This window comes from Scatophagus argus, chromosome 3 (genome assembly GCF_020382885.2).
Source record: "Scatophagus argus isolate fScaArg1 chromosome 3, fScaArg1.pri, whole genome shotgun sequence".
In the NCBI taxonomy this organism is placed as follows: domain Eukaryota; kingdom Metazoa; phylum Chordata; class Actinopteri; family Scatophagidae; genus Scatophagus; species Scatophagus argus.
Genome location: NC_058495.1, coordinates 17,297,331 through 17,317,364, shown reverse-complemented (window position 1 = coordinate 17,317,364; position 20,034 = coordinate 17,297,331). Strand labels below are relative to the sequence as shown.

The 20,034-nt window shown below is 40.7% G+C and overlaps 1 protein-coding gene across 7 annotated transcripts in view; it reads left to right on the top strand.

The window, feature by feature from the left end:
- The first annotated feature begins 4,964 nt into the window (after nt 1–4,964).
- Nucleotides 4,965–20,034, top strand: part of LOC124056647 (vitamin D3 receptor B) — a 28,788-nt gene continuing 13,718 nt past the window's right edge. The window contains exons 1-5 of one of the 7 annotated variants that reach the window (XM_046384293.1): nt 4,965–5,480; nt 5,768–5,847; nt 9,025–9,111; nt 17,916–18,063; nt 19,125–19,255. In XM_046384293.1, the coding sequence (XP_046240249.1) occupies nt 17,918–18,063; nt 19,125–19,255 (277 nt within the window). In that variant the 5' untranslated portion in view covers nt 4,965–5,480; nt 5,768–5,847; nt 9,025–9,111; nt 17,916–17,917. The remainder of the gene's footprint in view (nt 5,481–5,767; nt 5,848–9,024; nt 9,112–17,915; nt 18,064–19,124; nt 19,256–20,034) is intronic. The other 6 variants (XM_046384297.1, XM_046384298.1, XM_046384292.1 and 3 more) reach the window with 6 other exon arrangements.

The window sequence follows — 20,034 nt, the reverse complement described above, 5'->3', positions numbered from 1 at the left end:
TGTGCTATTTTGAAAAGTGCAGCACTGTAAGATTTTGCATTGTTGACCCAAGTGTGATGGTTCAGTTGTGGCCACGTTGTCCCTCATGCTCCCAGCAGGGGGAGCTAAAGGGACTTAAATAAACGATGGTTGTCTCCTGTAGTCAGATCTCCATATTGCAGCTCCTGGCGAGACTCTGGATGAAAACAGCAGGACCACGTTATGAGGTTTCAGATTTTTCTGTCTCAGAATGAAAGATCGCCGTCAGTCTCACTCTATCATTAAATCTGAGAAGTAGCTCATGTAGCAAATGTAATATCTGTTTTCAATAAATCCTGTCATTTTTTGTGCTTTATGAAGTCTAAGAACTCCAGGTCTCCATGAACAGCTACCACCCCCTCTTGTCTATCTTCTGAGGAATTATGAAAAGGAAAATAACCTTTGGTCTCTTAAGTAAATATTTGAAGAAGACAAAGGAATTCCAACAGTTTAAGATTCGCTGCTAAACAAAACTTAAAAGTTGTAACTTGTAAATGCAATAAGATTTCTCATAGACTGCTTTTAAAAAATTAAAAATAACCCATTTGCACAACTCTACTGTTTTATCGATTATGTGTTACTAATTCCTACAGCAGGGATGAAAATGAAGTACATTTACTCGGGTACATTTACAGTGTGTACAGTTTTGAGGTACTTTACTTTTACTTTTGTGAAGTTTAATAATTTTACTCCCCTGTATAAAAGATGACAATAAACTTCACCACCTTTAAATTCTGCAGAAAAGTGATAATTTGGCTGGCTCTGTTACAGCATTAATAATTTAAAACAGAAAACAGAAACAGCATCGGACAATGGAAGACAACAAAAGTTCAACACAAATTACCAAAAGTGTTAAACTGTACATACAGAAAAATTAAAAAGAGAGAGAGAGAGAGAGAGAGAGCGAAATATTGGCTCAATGGAGGCAGTAAAGACAAAACATGAATATAATAAAAGTGTGATATTTAGCAATAAATATTTTGCGATCTGATGACACCGAGGACAACAGTGTTCTGAACATGCTGGCTCTGGAAACCATGCTGTGGTTTCAGGATTTCTAGGGGCTATAAGACTGCATAGTTTGTGGCTTGTGATGAGTGTGGTCTGGGAAGATTGTGAGGGCCTCCTTCAATTGTCTCCTGTGGTAAATGTCCTGTAGGGCTGATCATTTATTGCCCGTGAGAAACTGCTGCTTACATCACCTGCTGTACAGCTTTACAGTTTTGGGTGGCGCAGCTTGGACACCACACAGCGATGCAGCTGCTACGGACACTCTCGATGCAGCACATGTAGGTGGTGATGATCTACGGAGCCATGCTGAATGCGCATGTCAACATCGCTATGTAAAGCCAGAGGAACCTGAAAGTGCTGACTTTCTGAATGGTGTCTCCTCCTCATCCACAAGTACTGTGTTTATGTTCACACACAAAAGCATGGCGACTGGCGACTCTTAAACCTCTGTTTACAAGTAGCAGGCTAGAAGCACATTTTAGGACTGACATGTTTTAAGTGCACTGAGAATTTAAACAAGAGACCTGTTATTCCTTGTCATCTGTGTCTGATTTCAAATCAGCCTATTGCTTAAGACAGAAATAATTAGGTTTCCTCTTCCCGAATACTTGGCAAGTGAGTAGGCTGATGGCTGTGCTGTCATTTTCAAATGGATGGAAGAGGGGTTGTGCTGTTCCACATATCTACGTGAGCTCAAGGTGTATTGGCGTGAGCTTTTGAGTGCTGAGAATGAGTTGATGGAGGGCCAGTATTCAGCACCATGACCTAGCTGAAAGTCTAATAAATAGTATTCTCACATGTATGTGGGGAAAATATGGCGTTAAGATGATGCTTTCTTTCATTTATTCATTCATTCATTTGATGTATTTGCTCTGTGCAATCTGCACACTGTCTTTATTGCCTGGGAAAAGTGAGTCTGCGTGGGTTTTGACTGGCAGCCAGAGGCCTCCCATGATGACATGTGTAAGTAGAACAGGGCTGTAGTCCTTCAGGGAGGACATCCTGGGTGTTATAGGCACAACATGAATGGATGAATTATACTCAAACTTTACAAACTGGATTGAATGTTATACACTAAGACTCTTGCCAGCTGATCAGCATGTGCTCTCATTGCTTGGCCAGAGATGCTTCAGGTGGGTTGGTGCACCTGATGGCCCTGCTCTGGACACAGTGAGTGCTTGTGGACATAACGTGTCATTCTTGCTGTAATTCTCAAAACAAGGTTGTGCTCAGCTTGTTTGGGAGGGAGTCAGACACATGTGATGCACATCTGGGCTTCCTTTTGTGGCTCTGTGATTGTCCTCAGGCCAGCAAGTGATGGAGGTTTGATGTAATTAACGTAGACTTTTAGACACATAGTCATGTTTTCAAGGCAAAAGTAGTTTACTGTTATATTTCTTATCTTATCTGATGTTCCTGTACCTCTTTGTGTGTGAATGACCCAGAACAAGCCTTGTAAAGTCTGATAAGAATTTGTGCAACATCAAAGTTTTGTTTCTTGACAAACATTTTCATTTACATGTCAGCAGGTTTTTTGTCCATTAACCTACTGCTGTTTATGAGTATTTAGTTTTACACAGTGCTCACTCAAGCAAATTATTATCTTTGTTTTCAATGTTTTAGGTCATCGCAGAAAAAAACAAAATCATAATGCAGCATAGTGGATCAGTTTTCCCCCAAAAATGCATCTCTTCTAAATCTGCCACGTTACTGCTTGGATGTGCACATGAATATGTGTGTTCAGGCGATCTTTACATATACAGTACATCCTGTTCTGAACTACAGCCTAAAGTCAACTATGTCAGCACTTAAGGCATGTACATACTCTGTTACTGTGCAAGTTATTCATGTCTCTGCACCAGAGCCATGAATACTAATTTCCATAGTTTTAGCAGGTCAAGTGTTTCTTATTTATGACTTCCACTCTCCTGGTTTCCAGACAGCGAGCCAACTCACTGTGAGGGGCCGGAGCATTTGAGGGCATGAAATGGCTGGTCCAGGATACATGTCTAACATGCATGTTATGGGGCCAAATAAATCCCTGCAAACAGAACGGCTTGATCCAGTGCTGGTGCCAGACTTGGAGAGCGCCCAAACCACAGGACGAGGATCAACTCTCCATGGGCATGAACCTAACACCCACACACTTTACTACTAGTTACTACACATGAATCAACAGTTAACAAGCTTTTGACACATGCCTAATGTGCTGAGGGTGCCCAGGATATGCTGATTTTGAGGTTAATAAAAAATAGTGTAGATAGTTAAATCTGCAGCTGACTTTGAACTTTGCTCATACGTGCTTGAGTTTTATGGTATGGTCCTAATTGTTGAGTGGTTTGTACTCTTTAACCACACAAGCGGGTACAAAATGTAACTGTCTAATGTGGAGTGGACTGGAAAATTTAAGGAATGTTTTTCATGAAAATTCTTGTCATGAAGGCAAGGCAGCACTGGAAGGGGATTCAGAGAGTCGACAAGCAGCGTGCAACATACTGCAGTTCAAACTCTGTGCTGTTAGGTCAGTGTAGGTGTTACATGGAAGCCTTAGGAGAGCACAAAATACCTGACACACAAACTGATAAACAGAAAGGCTTGTTCATACGTTTTGTAAATTGTGATGGGGTGGACACAGTAAGCAACAGTGTCAGCTTACATCTTTTGCCTATTGCTATGATCTGTTTTCTTTTTTTGTCTTGTTATCTCTTTCAACATTTGGGTGCATTACTGTTTCTACTTTTATTTTTTAATGTCTAGATTTCAGAAACAGTTTTGAAGGGAGATGGGATACATAAAGTAGAGTAAAATGTATTCGTGAAAGGTATTATTTTAGATTTTAAAAAATGTACTGTTGAAAGGCAGCTTCTGTTCTATAAGAAATGCACAATATTTTGCACAGCTGAGATTACAATCTCCGGCTATAGGAGTAAAGAACGATTCAGCCGAGCTGGAAGAGGATATATGGGACCGGATGGGGCCCTCTCCTCTCTTTCCCTCTCCCCCTTCGTATCTGTCGCTTTTACCGTGTTTACATTATAGACACACCCCTGACCTTCACCCAGGCCCCGTCCGCTGCCCCCCCCAACACACACACACACACACACACCATTTTACACTACACACCAAAGCTCCTATGTGCGCACAACTGTGGATTAACAAATGCCATCTAAACAAATAAATGCGTCAAAAACATTTTGTTTTTTTAAATTGGCGACGAGCAGAAAAATGTCAGCGTACGTAATTAACCCAGTGTGCTCGTGGTCGTGGAAATGTGGAGTTGTTTAGTCGTCCATTGTCAGATCGACCATCCTTCATGCATTGCAAATGCAGGCTACGGCAAGATCGCCATGCAGCGGAATTGCTTCCCAGCCTACCACCGTACTGCAGAGTAGACACACCCCTCCCATACGCACGCCTCACTGCACACATTTGCAATGTGTCAGAGACATAGGCTAATGAAGCCTAATAGATAAAATGAAACATTTAGTACATAACAATGCTCGTATTATTATTTCAACTGCGTGATATCAACGGTGGCGGTGTTATGGCTTAAGTCGAATTTCAAACATCGAGCTCAAAGCTTGTAGGAGCAAAACAAAGACACTGCGGTGCAAAACAGAAACACGACCTCAACGGGACCGCGTTCACCAACTGAGACATCGCATCGTATGCAGCGTTAACGCGGCAATCACCACGCGCTGATTCAGAGATCAGAAGGAAAAAAAACCGATGTCGCTTTAAACCTCACGCGGTCAAAGTTGTTTACCTCTTCGTTACCTATGACGTCACGACACACCCCTGTTTAAGGGGGCGGTTATTCATCCTTATGGGCACCGGAACCGGCCAAACAGAGCCGGAGTAGCCCGAAATGTCACCAACCACAACACGGGAGCCAGGCCGAGCCCACCTGTGATTGGTTGCCTGGGGGGCTGGGGGGAAATCCCTCTTTCCCGTAGAGTTCCTGAAGTGGGGGCGGTGCATAACAAAAAAGTAATGGCCATCTATTTGGGTCCTGAAGAAGGAGGGGTATTTCTCGTCGGACTACCGTAGGTGTGATTGAGTTTTCTTCATGTTAGTGCGTACGTTTGTCCGTCCGTGATACTCAGTGGCGCCTCGGTCGTTTTTTTTTCCACGCTCGCAAAAACGGTTAACGTGAAGACGGTGGCTGAACTTGGTGTCGCGTTTTAGGGTTAAAGCGGCCAGCTAGCCACGCTAACGTTAGCTACTACCAGCGCCGCCGTGTGAGCAGACGTCGGGTGTTCGAGTTTGACGTTTTTCCTTAAGTCTCCTCACATTTCTGAGTTTAGTACAACGCGGTCCTCTCTCCATAAAGCTACCCTACCTAGTCAACATGGAGGGCAAACACTTTGCGCGAGAATGAAGACGACGAGAGACGGCGACTAAAGAGGATTAAAAGCAACTCGGTCTTGATGGGGAAAAGTTGAGCTGAGGTATGAAACTCGCATGCACAGGAGGAATGTTAAAGTCGAGACTCGAGTTGCTCTGATTTCTGTTGCCCAAGACCACATACAGGTTTATTACAGTTTAGGTGTGTGTTTATTAACCAGCGTGTTCCCCTGCGCTACTCGCATTACTGCTAGGTGGTGATTACCCTTCAGGGTATCTGTTTCTGTTGAAAATAATTGAGTGTTAATGTTACGTGAACGTAGCAATTGCAGGTCAGGTACAGGCCCTCTCAGTGACTTGCGACATGCCATTTTTCTTTTGTATTGAACAGGATTACTGGTAACAAGTTGGGATAAACTGAGGAAAGGTTTCAAGTCGTTCCTGTTTTACAAGGGCATGCTAAAACCTCAGGTGAGCGATTTTTCATTTGTTTTTTAAGTCCTACCTGGCGATGTGCACTCATGTTCAGTATACTGTTTGTATGTTGCTTTAGTAAGGATATACTGTGAAATTTGTCTAATCACAAGTGATTATGTCTTTACTGTGAAGTTACGCATTTTGCATATTTTCTGGGATTGTTCCAGTTTCATGATTTCGCAACAATTATGTTGTTATTAAAAATACAGCGACTCACATCACGCTTGTGAGAATAAGGTGGTAATTTTTGAGCCGTTATCAGTATTGCAATTGACAAGGCTATAACAACATTATATTGAAGTGATAACATTTGCAGTTTCTCAATTGGAAATATCAGCACTAACAACTTTGCTTAAAGTATTGTGACCAGTCTGAATGTGACCTAAATCAGTGACAACTTAGGGACTGTGTAAAGAAATCTGATGGACTGAAAGGTGATTTGTCAATACAGGCCTTTAGGTATTTGGTGTTTTTTCTGTCCAGAAGACAACATTATGTCAAAGAGCTGCAGAGGAAAATTTCCCCTCATAAATTACAAATGTTACGTACTCACTCTTAAGTCACCTTCAATAACACAGTGTAATACAAACTCACAATTTGATTGTGTTAGTAAACACATGAAAAACTACCGATAAGCTGCCATGATCTCACCTGCTCTGCAAAGTTCAGCTCTCTTGTCATGCAACATTAAGTTACAATTTGCTCGTATGAGATCATGCACAACAATTTATGCAAGCGTGGAAGGAGTCCTCCGTCACCTTCTAAAACACAAAGAGTTGCTTGGTAGAATTATTTATATTTCTGCAAGCATGTTTTCTCACCTTAACCGTCTAATTTAATAGTCAGGGAGACGCTGGCTCATAATTACCTCACTAATTCCTGTCAGTGTCTTGTCTGGCTTAGGTTTGAAATTTAAACAGCTTCCAGCTCATCTCTCTCTCTGCTGTTCATCACTTTAAAAGGACCAAATGAAGGTAACAGCAAGGGGTACATAGTCCTACCTAATTCCCCATTGAGCTGAGTGCTATGATTCTCATACTTATCCATTTCTGTTTATGAAACAGTTTGACTCTTGAAAAATATCTGGTAGGGTGTTGTTTTTATATCAGCCTGTCACAGGGAAAAAAAAAAGAATTCAGTTTCCCTTTCTCAAAACTTAGCGGACTCAAGATCAACAGCCACATATGTTCTCAATTTATATGATGTGGAAATTTATGAGATGACCTACATTATATTGGACAGTACGGGATACTTAACCTAAATAAGAACCGAATATGTTGCAGTTTTTGAATCAAGAGTTGCTTAATTTGTCAATGGGACTGAGTGCAGACCTGCGACAAGATACTGCAATATGGGCTCGATTTGTGTTTTATTGACTGTAACTCTTGCATGTTATTCATGGGGCTGTGTGTTGTGGTAATGGTACGGTCCATTAGGTCTCCTGTACAGTGAATACCCCACCCCTCCCCCCGTTCGTGACTACAGTAATTGGTCGCTTCCTCTCACATGTAACCCTATAGAAAGAATGAGGCTGCTGTACTTAACTGTATAGACCCACTTACATGTTCTCTGGGTGTTGTTTGCTTCATATGTTCACTTTCCTTTGAGACTAATGAAGTGTTAACATCCCCCTAATGTCTCTGGGTACTCAGTTACCTCCTGTGGTTGACGGTTTCTAGGACAAACAAATCACGCAGGTAATATTAGTCGTATGTGGAGCGCAAGTCATGCAGAAAAACTTTTTCTTGGAAAGCAAAACATATGTCACAGTTTCATGTCTAGGACAGTTGATGTACAGTATATCCAGATTTCTTTTTTAATTGATTTCAAGTGCATCTTCAGAAAGAGTCCAGGGCGCTTGAAAGTTCAAAACAAAGTGTAATGAAGGCATTCTTTGGTGGGGAATACAAAAATAATAAAAAGATAAATCCAAGGCACTCTCCTGTGAAAAATATAAAAGGCTGTATTAATATGGCTATTACGTGGTGAAATGGTTAGAAACAGGAGCGACTCAGACACCCTGAGGAAAGCTGTGCCCGTGGGCTGTTACTCAGCTTGTTTTTTTAATATGTTTTGTCTATGTTTTTAACAATTTCACCACGAAATATCCATATAAATATAGGCTTTTATAATTTAACTTTATAATTGGGTGAAGGATGAAATTTCAATACAGTTGTGTTTTTTTTCTTACTTTGAAAAGTTGAATATTTTATATTAGAAATACAAAAGCCAGTCATTTTATATATTTTAAATTTATTGAAGAGAAGTATTTCCTGAAAGAGAGACAGAATTTTTATGGAGGTTATATAACTTTGACTTGTGGGCTAAGTGCATTTGCACCCACCTCACCCACATGTCTGTTGTCTGTCCAGTTCTGTCCAGTTGGCTTTCGGCTTGCACGTCTCTGTGCGCTTGAGAATGTGTATTCTCTGTCAAATTCAGCATAGACATAAACAGGACTTTCGGTGTGTGTTTGAGTGGGCCTCTCCCTGCCTCGTCTCTTTCCCCTCTCCAGAGTCCAGCAAGGGGCCCAGCATAAGGGGGCAGGCTGCCGTCACTGCCTCTCTCTCTCCCCTTGCAGGCCAGCGCTGGGGCCTGGGCAGGGGGGGTAGTGGTACAGAGACCATAGGGTTGGACACGGGACATGGGACCCCCACCCCCCACCCCCAGTTTAGCCCATCCTGTGTGGGGCACAGGTCACCTTGTCATGTGCTATTACTGCTGCTGTAACATGCTCCCTGTGATCGTTGGAAAACAGCATGAGATAGACCCATGGAGGCTATGGGAGGGAGAATGAGAGGGAAGCGAAGAGACAGGACCGGACTAGTCTGTTCAGCTAGTTGTTTAGCTGCATTACAGACTCAGTTCGTCTACTTTGTTGTTGTAAGGTCCACATTGTGTCGTTTTGTCCATTGTGCTCTTTCCCCTATCTGTTCTCTCTATGCATTGTTTTTTTTTTCCCGAGGAAATTTCTAAACACCAACCAGATTGGAATTTAGCTTCCTTTGTCACAAATCCCTGATTATGTTTTCTTCTAATGATAATTGTTTCTTTCGCTCCCACTTTTCTCTTTCTTTTTAAATTACCACTTTTCACCCTCTTTTCTGCCATTATTCTGGCCCAAGTTGTACACCTATGTGTGAATCACAAGCTCGTGTCTTTCCATTGTAGACCCAGCTCTCTGTGCAGCCCGGGTGCAGCCATTCCAGATCTGATTTGTTTTATGTCTCTTCTGTACTCAAAGTGACCCAGCCCGAGGTATGCAGTAAAACACATCGGCTCAAGTTTTCTCCCTTCTCCCTGCAACTCTCTCCACAACTCCCTCTCTCTCTCTTTTTCTCTCACCCGCTCTCTCTCTCTGTCTTTCCTACTTTAAATCTTTCTCCCACTCTCCTTCTTTCCCTTCAAGAGAAACCTTTGGCAGCATGGAACAATTTCGGAACCATTTGTGGGATTGCGTCATGTGATGTATACGAAGGATGCTCATTGGGCTGGACAGAGGGCCTCCTTCTCCCACTCAGCCGTTCCGCAGTGATCCCTGTCTTTCTTCCAGTGCTGTTATAGGTCTGGATGTGATTCCGACTCTGACTCTTATGTGTTGGGATGTGGTCTGTAAGCTCATTGCTGACATTCTTGGGACGTGATGCCAAAGGGTTTTTATTTCCCGCTTTTCCCTGTCTCTCCTGCACGCCTGTGTGCAGTTAAAACGATCCCTCCTCGAAATGCTGTTTGCATCCTCCTCTTTACCCTCTTCGTTATATCTTGCCCTGTCCTCAGTCATATTTCATTTCAACACACAGGCACTAAGAGCACCGCTTAATTAAGTTTGTTAGTCAGTGGGCATTGGTGGTGGGTGGGTTTTTATAATCACTTGATATTGACTTTGATGAAAGTTAATCTAACATCTGGGCTGCAGTCCAAATCTTTTTCACAGCTGAGGTCTCAATTATGTCTTTTCTCTTAAGTAACAGGGCACCTGACAAGGAAAACCAATGGCCACTTTCCTTCTTTTGTAATCACATACTTAGACAATGGAGCAGCTGCAAATGAAATGGCCAGTAGAACGGAGGGATAGGAGTTACCTTATGAGTGTTATTGGACTCCTGCCATGCTCCAACTTGGCACGTATCCCTGTATGAATATCTCACAGTACTCAAACTCACTGTAGATACAATAACTGCAGCAGTGATACGTATATTCATCACCTACTATGTTTTAAAGACTACGCTCTCCATGCAACATCATCCATATGAAGTGTTACAGTTTCTCATATTAGCACTTAGCAAGTTTGCGCTAACTGTTCCTCTGGTTCACACCATCTGTAGTAGAGACTTAATTTCGCACTGATTGACATCTAGTGTCATCTAATTAGTAGGTGCAAGTTTGGAGTATCATTTGGGACAGTGGGGTGCAGATGGTGCAGAAGAATTAATAAATGCAATGCAGGTTGTGTCCTTTTCTGGGGATATTATGCATAAATTTGTTGGATATTCCTTCAACTCCAACAGAGTAAAAAAATGCCAGATGTTCATTAATAAATATTTAATCAGTGGACTTTATGTGTAGTGCAGGATAAACCAAAATTTTCAAAGATATACTGTTATATGACAAGATGAGTGGTTTTTCTGACATGTTGATCTTACTTCAGTCCAGACCATTTATCTTTAGAATTCATGACCTATCAACTGTGGAGCATTAAGGCTGCTGTAGACGATGTCACATCTTTAAAGCTGACCTGGGACTAGTTTGAATGTCAGACCTCGGATTATGAGACACATGCGTGTCATTTCGGCCATGATGTGAATAAATCAAAAGAGGAAAAGATGAGTCACCCCTCCACTGCATGCTAAGTAGCACTTGTTCTCCCTCAGTTAGTTTGCTGGGTAAAAAGAAGAGGAAACTCCCTCGCCTATCCTCCCGTTACACCACCAAAATTGAGGTAATGTCTTCATTTTGTAGCTTTCAGCACGCAGTTAAAATGACAAGCTAGAGTCAGTTTGCGGTACTGCACATAATTACAGCAGGCCTCATCTCTTGCTCATTGGCCACTGCAGATGTGTCACTCAGTCTTGCAAATTTAAGGCTTCCAGTACACATTGATTTTCCTTCTTTTTGTCACTTGATTTCTAAGGGTCAACGAGAGTCATCATCAGTTAATTCTTATGTGTTGGTTTAGTTGTCGAACGAAAATGTAATGCAGAAGTGCTTGTTGTACACTATATGATCTGTTCTTCTCTAAACTTTTGTCTGTAAAGAATTGCACGTTGATACTTGCTGAGGCTGAAATGATTAGTTGAGCAAGAAATCCACTGTACAAAAAACAAAAAACCAAAACGAAGCCCTGTTTATTATATTTTTGGATTTTGTCCAACTTCGCTCGCCACCCTCAAAAAAACTGAATAATTGTTCGGGTCTTCAGCGTTCTCACTCATTGGGTGTGCAGGGGGCTGTGGTGGTTGTCAAATGTGGTTTTATCTGCTCCTTCCTGTGCCTTGAAAACTAAGGCTAAAAGGGACTTTCATTAAGATGAAATGTATCAACACCAGTCTTTCTCAGACATGCAAAGCACACACGCAAACAACACATAACTCCAAAAACATCTCCTTGATTTTAAAAATGAGACTGAAGTACAAGAAATAAATAGAAATAAATCATGCTATAAACGTTATTCCAACATGAATAGCAACTTGCTTTTTCCTCTTATGCTTCTCAAGATGAGAAGCTGTCAGAGATGAGACATTTATTTATATTTAGCCCGTAATTGAAGTGGCTTATGACTGTGTATTTTTAGCCATCTTTTTAAATCACAAAAACTCTAAATCACAGGCCTGCTTCTCTTGTGCATCCCTCTCTCCCTCCAGTCTGTCTACTGTCACTCTGAATCGTAGGCTGGTACTTCCTTTCTCTGACTCCAAACAACAAATGGCCATTCAGACGGCAAAAGACGACAAACCATCTGAACTCTAATCCGTTTAGTGAGGTGTAACGGAGACATAAACAGAGTAAAATGTGCCTCCCATGTGATATACATGCTGCTGCAGAACAGTTTCTATAAACTTGAGAGACATTCAGTGTAACCAGTGTTAAGCAATACTAAACCTGCAGTTTTGTGCTTCATATTATGTGTGTGGTTAGTAGAAAGCTATGAATTCACGCACTGTTACCTCTGCTTTGACGGAGAGAGAGAGAGCACATTTAATAAACAGGTGATGTATGAGTTATGAGACATAAGTCTTTTACATATGCCAGTGTAGCACCCTCACTGCTCAAATTCAAGTAGTTTGTGTTTTCGATATCTGTCTACTTTAGCTGGTATAAGCTTATTCCTGCTCATACTAGTCATGTGGCTGACATGAGCTGCCTTAATGACTCTCAGTAGTTCTCAACTGCGCATAGAATGCATTCAACTTTCATGGTCACCTTGTTTGTACAGATATATCAAAATCAGTAGAAACTCCTAAGGTGCTTGTCCCTGTTTGACGAATGAACTCCATCTCTGCAATGTTTTTAAAAGGATTTAAAACATTGTTGATTCTCTATTTAAAAAAGATCCAGGACATATTTTATATATATATATATATATATATATATATATATATATATATATATATATATATATATATATATATATACACACACCATATAAATATATGTGTGTGTGTACATATATATATATATATATACACACACACATATGCACAATTTTATCTCACAGGGAACAAGTTATTGTGTATAATAAAAAACAAATGAAGGTAAAACCCAATTTAATTATTATTTATTTAATAGTTGTTAAAGCAGCTATCTAAATTTTAGTTTAAAGGTGTGATTTAAAAGTTGATGCATTTTTGGTCAGTGATGCAATGAATCACAAAACTGGATCGTATCACAGTTCATAGGTCGCACAATATGCAAATTGTAAAACTACATTTCACCCTGCAGTGGATAAATTTTAGGATTAATCCATGGTTCAGATGTGTGCAGAACCATGAGTTTGGGGTTCTGTATCCGTATGAATCGCAGACCAACTTCCATTTCACCACTATTTTTAGTTTTAGGATACTCATAAACATTGACCGACTAAGGTGTGGCTTTCGGGTCATATTGTACCAAAAATAACTTTTGCCTTGTTCCCTTAGATTTATTGGGTTCATTCTTTTCCAGTGTAACATCCCAACCCAACATACGTTTGCTGTTACCATATTTTAGAGTATGTAATTCAAAACAATGATTTGATTGCTATAATTGCTGTTATTACAAGTTTTGTTTTGCAACTTCACAAAGGGGGTGGAAAGTTTCTTTAATTCCTTGGTTTATAGGCTCACTTGGCTGGAATGCAGAAGACGCATCCTAATACACACTTAACGTGTTAGCAGTTGGTTGAAAAGTTTGATTAGGAAGAGAAAGTGCGGAAAAATAGATCTGATGAGTTGAAATAGTAAAACATCTATAGAAAGGTCTCAATACCCTTCTGCTGCATAGTTCATTTCTTGCCATCTCTCTGTATGCTTGGTGTGTTCTTAACATCATATTTGTGGCAAAAAAAATCACTGTTCTTGTTTTTAGGGAGCAACAAATCTGTTTACCACTTGAGAAAGTTTTTGTTCCAACAAGCTGGACTTCAACTGTTGTTAGCTCCAAAAGTTTCTGGACTCCAAAATGTTAAACTAATACAGTTAGTGGCAAAGCATAATGTGTCTCCTGCTGCAGTGCATTATTCAAAACACATGGCAATGATTCTGTAATTGGTAAACTGGTTACAGTCAACAAGCACGCTAGTTTTTGATGCTTCTCATCAAATGTTGTAATTATAAATATTGGCTTCTATTAGCAAACCATTAGGAGAAATAAATCCATATCCGATTCATATGGTTGCAGGACTTCACCCTGTAAGCTAATCAGAAATCGCAGTGTTTTTATTATTGTGCTTTGTGCCAATGTAACACGTGAGAAATGAGTAATATTTTGCATTATTACTGCAGTGATTGATGTTGTACAATGTCACACTCTCAGTATGTATATCACTCAGGAGTGAGACATTCAGTAGAAGCCAAAGGCAGAAAACCTGCTCTCTGACTTTGCGTGCCTGAGGCTGGAATGAGTACAGATCTGCTCTAATAACCTGCTGAATTATTTAGTGGTTTCTCAATACTACTGTGCATTTAGTGTAATGGGCTGTCAAGGCTGAATGCAATCACAGAGGACTGACTTTACTGATCAGTTGATGATCTAGTAAGGCAAATGGATGTTTTTCCAGTTAGGGATGAGTGTCAGTACCTGCTGAAATTAGTTTGGTCCACGTAGTAGCAGGGTTTCCTCCAGGAGGTTGTTAGGCCTGGTAGTAGGTAGTCTACAGTGGTGCTTTGTCTAATTTGTAAGTACTGTCATGTCAATAATGGTGAATGTTCATGCATGAGGATGCGCTCAATTAGTTACACATTAACCTTTTTTTTATGTTGATTGACACATGCTTTGACTGTATGAGAGGTTGAACATACAAAAGGCAATCCATATAGCTTAACAGCCAACAGCTGTCCCACAATTGACATGATATTGCAGGCAGAACTCCAGACTAACCTTGTCCTAGCGCTGCCGGTCGATACTGAAAATTTTAGGAGCACCAACACAAATTTAAAGACAGCACTTAACGGACACAAACATAAGTTGATTGGTTGATTAATCAATAAGTTGCACTGGTGCTCCTATTTATAAATAAAAGTTGCAGTGTCTCCAAAAACTATTGCAATATGCAACTAAATGGTTGAAGCTCAGTGGTCTGCTCTCAACTATCCAGTCACCTTTCAACTAGCCATTTGGGGTTTCACCCAATGACTTGATGTTTAGTCCCGCTTGAAATAAGTTTCGTGTTAGCAATACTCGACTGTTCTTAATTGAACGTGGTTGCCAAGAAAGGGGTGGCCAGGATGAGAAAAGTTTCCCAAAGTCTTGACTCAAGCTCAAGAGAAGATATTTATTTAGGACACCCAATTTCTGTAAAGTGTTTGCTTCTATCTTTAATGCTAGTTTTGAGTTGGCAGGGCTAACATGCTGTACAAGTGACCACAACAACTGCAGCTGACATTCAATAAAGAGATAAAAAAATGGAACTAATGCTAAGCACGCTTGCACGCAAGGCTAGCTTGACCATTTTACTGGTTTATGCAAGAAGTTTGATAAACTCAATTTACATATTTGCACCCCACCTGGCTGGATGCATTTAAAATGCTACAATTTATCAGAAAAAAATGATTAACTGTGCCTCCATATATTGTTGAGGTATGGTTTAATATCTGATCCTAGCCTCATGAAACATATCAGACACACATTCATTCATGCACAGTATGGGAGTGTGAAAGGAAGATGCACAGTGTTGATTCAAATCTTTTTGTTCAAAATAAAATTCAATGGGCTTTATTTTGCATGGCAGACATAGTCTTTCCTGTTCAGCTTCCAGACCATAGTCAGAAAGCACAGGGGAGAAGTTTGTTTTCCTCCAGGACTGAAGTCGATTCTTACATCTGGTATAACCACTTTCACTTTTCCAGCAGTTGAGGAAACCACAAGCGAGACTTTTTGAGGTGTTGAGAAGCTGCAGCCTTTAGTAACTGACTCACTATAACCTATAATGTACATTTAATGCCAGATTTACGATTTACTGAACTTTTTCCTCTGCTCCCTTCACGTTCACTGTCACTTATGTGCTGCTCGCTCTCACTCACTGGCTTACTCACTCAACCTCACACACATTACGCACTCACTGCCCTGTTCAGAAGCTACTGGTATGACAAGCTATCATACCAATACATTTCTCAGCACCGTTCATCTTTCTCTCACTTGTCACTGGTTGCACCATCACTGAAAACTCTATTGTGGAAAATGGGTCTCGTAGTTTTTGAATGATTAGCAGAGGTAAGCATTAGGATGTAATGATTACAAGTTTTGTGCTCATAAATTCATTTTCTACCTCACACATCTGTTTTTGAAATGCAAGTGAAATATTCTTTTCAATATGTTTGCGTTTTTTTAGTGTGTCACAAAAGAATATGGTCAAAGTCCATATAGGCTGCACATAGTGAAGTGTGTCGGTATTTTCCTACAGTCGTAGCTTTCAGACAAACTCTATATACCCTCAGAGTCTTGGCCAGCAGAGTTTCTCACATGATATAGGTTACATGGACTGTGGGCGTGCGTGTGACCTGTTTCCATTCATATTACATCACCTGGATGGCGGGAGCTGTCGTATAGTAAATAGCACAGAGGCCTTATCTTGATGTGTCCATGGATAAGAGACTTGGACGTTAGTTTAATATGATTGATGATTGGTGCAAAGTTCATAGCCTGGTATGTCATTCTGAAGGACCTTTGACTCAACATGGATGCGTCACTCCTGAGCAAGGGGACATATGAGATAGTTGGTGGGAGAAAGAAACGCAAGTTTGTGGACTGTCAGAGCTGGAGAATCAGTGCCCATTCTGTCACTGGTTATTGTAACAAAACAAAGTGATGCTCCTAGAAATGTTTAGACTGTCACCATGCAGAGTGATAGTAACTATAAATTAAAAGTTATATTTGTTAGAATATGTTGATTTAACCCAGTCCTTTTCCCCCTTTTGCATAATGTGTGAGAAATTACTACCCTGCTTTGAGTTTTATTTCCATCAACTGTTTCAAGAATTCAGTGACGAAGCCAGAAAGTTTTCCTCTGTAGTCTGTTATATATATCAGAATTCAGTACAACCTGTCTGCTGACAAACCTCCACAAATATTTGCTGTCATTTGCAGCCAGTTACAGTCATGTGCATATTTACCGTTTCGCTCTGCTACAGTAAGAGTCATCAGACTTTCCTGGTCTGAACATGTGGTGCTGTGATACAAGACATCAACATACAGTAGAAGCTTGAGTTGCTGTTGTACACATGCCTGTAGCAGCAAGGCAATGACTAGATCCTCTGTTTCCTTTCCTCTTTTGATCCCTTGTTTTAAGGACTACATGTCCTGCAAACAGAAGTGGTAAGGAACAGAACTTGGCTTGAAGGCGTGCTGAACTAAAACAACAGAAAACAACAGAAATAAGAATACCGTTGTTGCACTTACAGGCATGTATGAGAAGCTTAGTGGTTTAGTGAACCTGTGTTTTCTTTTTTCTTCCTTTTTTTTTAGTTAGACGTGAGTGATGGAGTGATCTGTCAAAACTTTTTAAATTATTCAGCTGGGCCTTTACCTCATTGGTTTTTGATTTGTGAGTTTGTTGAAGTTTGTATTGGTTTAGTTACCCTCCCATCCTGCAGCTCTCAATCTCCTTCCATCATTTTGTCTCACTTTGATTCAGCAATGGCAGCAAAGAAAAAATATGAAGGGAGCTTTGTGAGGACAGTGATTATTTGTTTATGAAGATGCTAGCCTTGCTGTGACTTGCCTTTTTCCCCCCTCCCTCTCCTGAGGTCATTAAATGAAATAGATACTCTGAACACTGTGTAATCAACTGTAACCCAGATCCAGCGCTTTGGAGTGGAACAAGAGTTTTTCCTCTTGATTCATATGGCTTCTGCTCCTCCCTCCAGGACAAAAACATTGGCACTGAGTTCACCTCCACAGGGTAGACCTGGAACTTTGTCCTGGAGGAAGGGATACTGTTTGGTTAGTACGAAGACAGGTGGAAAAAATGTATCTTACATGGTGTATAGTTTTTACAGCAACTTGACAGCTGAAACATTATCACTTTTCTTTTCAGTTACTGTGTGAACAGTAACAGATCTTAGCTGACTTCAGATTAGTTCGGGGCCTGTTCAGACTGTTTGCTTGGACTCTAGTATTGCTCCCTGCAGCCTTTTCAAAAACCGCTCAATGTATTAGAACAGCTGAACTGTTCTTGACATGTTTAGAGGATGTACAGACGGACCGATTCCTTGCTTTGTTGTTAGCTGTTAGAAATTAGTATCCCGATTCATGTTTTTCTCATGGTAAATTCATTGAGCAAGTTAACTGTTTTTTATAACCAGCAGCTGGTTTTATGTGTCATTTTTTTCTCTTTTTCTCTTATTTTTTTCCCTTCTCCCCTTGTTTAGTGATGGAGTCCACGGTTGTGAGTACGTCCACTCTGGCCCCTGATGAGTTCGACAGGAATGTGCCACGGATCTGCGGTGTGTGCGGCGACAAAGCTACTGGCTTCCACTTCAATGCTATGACCTGTGAGGGCTGCAAGGGTTTTTTCAGGTACACGAATGCGCATGTGAGGTCACAGAAACGGCATAAAGCAAAGACAAACAGACACATCTAATGTACACACATGCACACACTCTCTAAGTAGGCCTTGTGTTGTAGCTCAGTAACTCGTACCACCTTGGCAAAAACCAAAAGATGCACATTCACCAAGTTATTGGCACACGGACACACTAGCATAAAATGGGTCTTTAATAGTCCTGCTGTGGTGAAATTATCAACATTCACATGTTTGATCTTGCATATATAAAGGACACCAATAACCCCCCCCCACACACACAGAGAGAGAGAGAGAAAGTGTAATTACCACCTACAGTTACATAAGAACCCTCACAAAACAACTGACGACATTCGAGGTCACACTAATGCCCTGCAACAAGGAGAGAATACAAATGAGCTCCGCCCCATAGTTAATGGTTCGGATGCAGCCTGATGATTGACACACACGAGTTTCCAGTTTAACCTAAGACAAAACTAGAGCTTTTTGCGTATGTGTGTGTGTGTTTGATGTATCCGCCTGTTTGCGCCTGTTCCTCCCAGCAGTGTTGATATTTAAGTGGAGAGGATGAAAAAGACGGATGTTTTTATAACGTCCTTCCTCGTCTCTCAGCTGGCCCTTGTTTGAACTCTCACCAAGCATGCTTCTCTTGTGTATTTTTGCTCACATCTGTGTATAGTTGTTCATATGTACATGTCCATCACCAACTAAATCATTATGCTTTGCGTCACAGTTTGGCAAGACTCCTTTTTTTACCCCTGGATTCCTTGGCATCCGTCCATTTTTATGCTTTTTCGCTCATTGTCAGGATTCAAGGGCAAAAATATTTGTCCAGTTCTTTCATTATTATTTGTGCCAAATGCTTTCTAAAGGTGCCACAGTGTTATGTATGTTAAATTTGTTTTTGTTGTAGGGATGCACTATGTCATACATAGTGTAGTTACATACACAGACACGCACAGGGTCTAAAGTAAATTCTTAGAAATGTCAATGGATTCTTTTAAAATGTAATGTTTATAAACTGATAATTAGTGTAGACTATATGCACTTTCTTTAGGCGCAGCATGAAGCGTAAGGCCGCCTTCACGTGTCCCTTTAACGGCAGTTGCACCATCACCAAGGACAACAGGCGCCATTGCCAGGCATGCCGGCTCAAACGCTGTGTGGACATTGGCATGATGAAAGAGTGTAAGTATGACAGGTGACCCATTTGTCTTCAGGGCTTTACTTTAATCTTACAGCATGTGATTTGGTGCATGTATTTAAATAGTGCAGGTATTTAGGTTTTGCAGATTCATCCTGGTTTACTACAAACGATTATGTTTATCAGAATAAATTGCAAGGGTAGGACAACTGAGCAAAAACTTTTTATGGTTGAATATGGACCAAAACTTTGCCCTCGAGTCAGCCAATACCACCATCCAATGTGAACAATTAAGAATAAATAACACAGCAGGTTATATAAGTAAGACAAGTTCCTATATATATATATTAGAGAGAGAGATGTGTGTGTGCAGATTTAGAGGCATACTGTCCCTCTTGTATATTTATGTAATATTTGGACTGGGGTCAAGTATCTCTGGGTCTTTGCTCCCATTACAGTGTTTACATGTTCTATTTGAACTAGCGGTGCCTCCCCACATTGTATACAGTGAATATACTCCATCTGAAGTTTAAACACCTGCTGTTGTGTACAATCTAGCAAGGCCTCTTCTTTCCACACAGTCTTGTTTGTTTTTAAGGTCTGTAAATAGCCGTTACATTTTTTTCTTGGTTTCTCCTGATATCCGGATATTGTCCGCAGGCCTCTTTTAAGCGAAGGCCTCTCACTTCCAGCTGAATGTTCTCTCTCCCCCTCGGTGTTTCTGGGAATCCCACAAGAGTAGTGGCACCAGTGTCGAGATTTACTGTACGTGAAGAGGAGCCAATGGCATTGCAGTTGCAAAAACAGCAGCATGTTGTTGGGA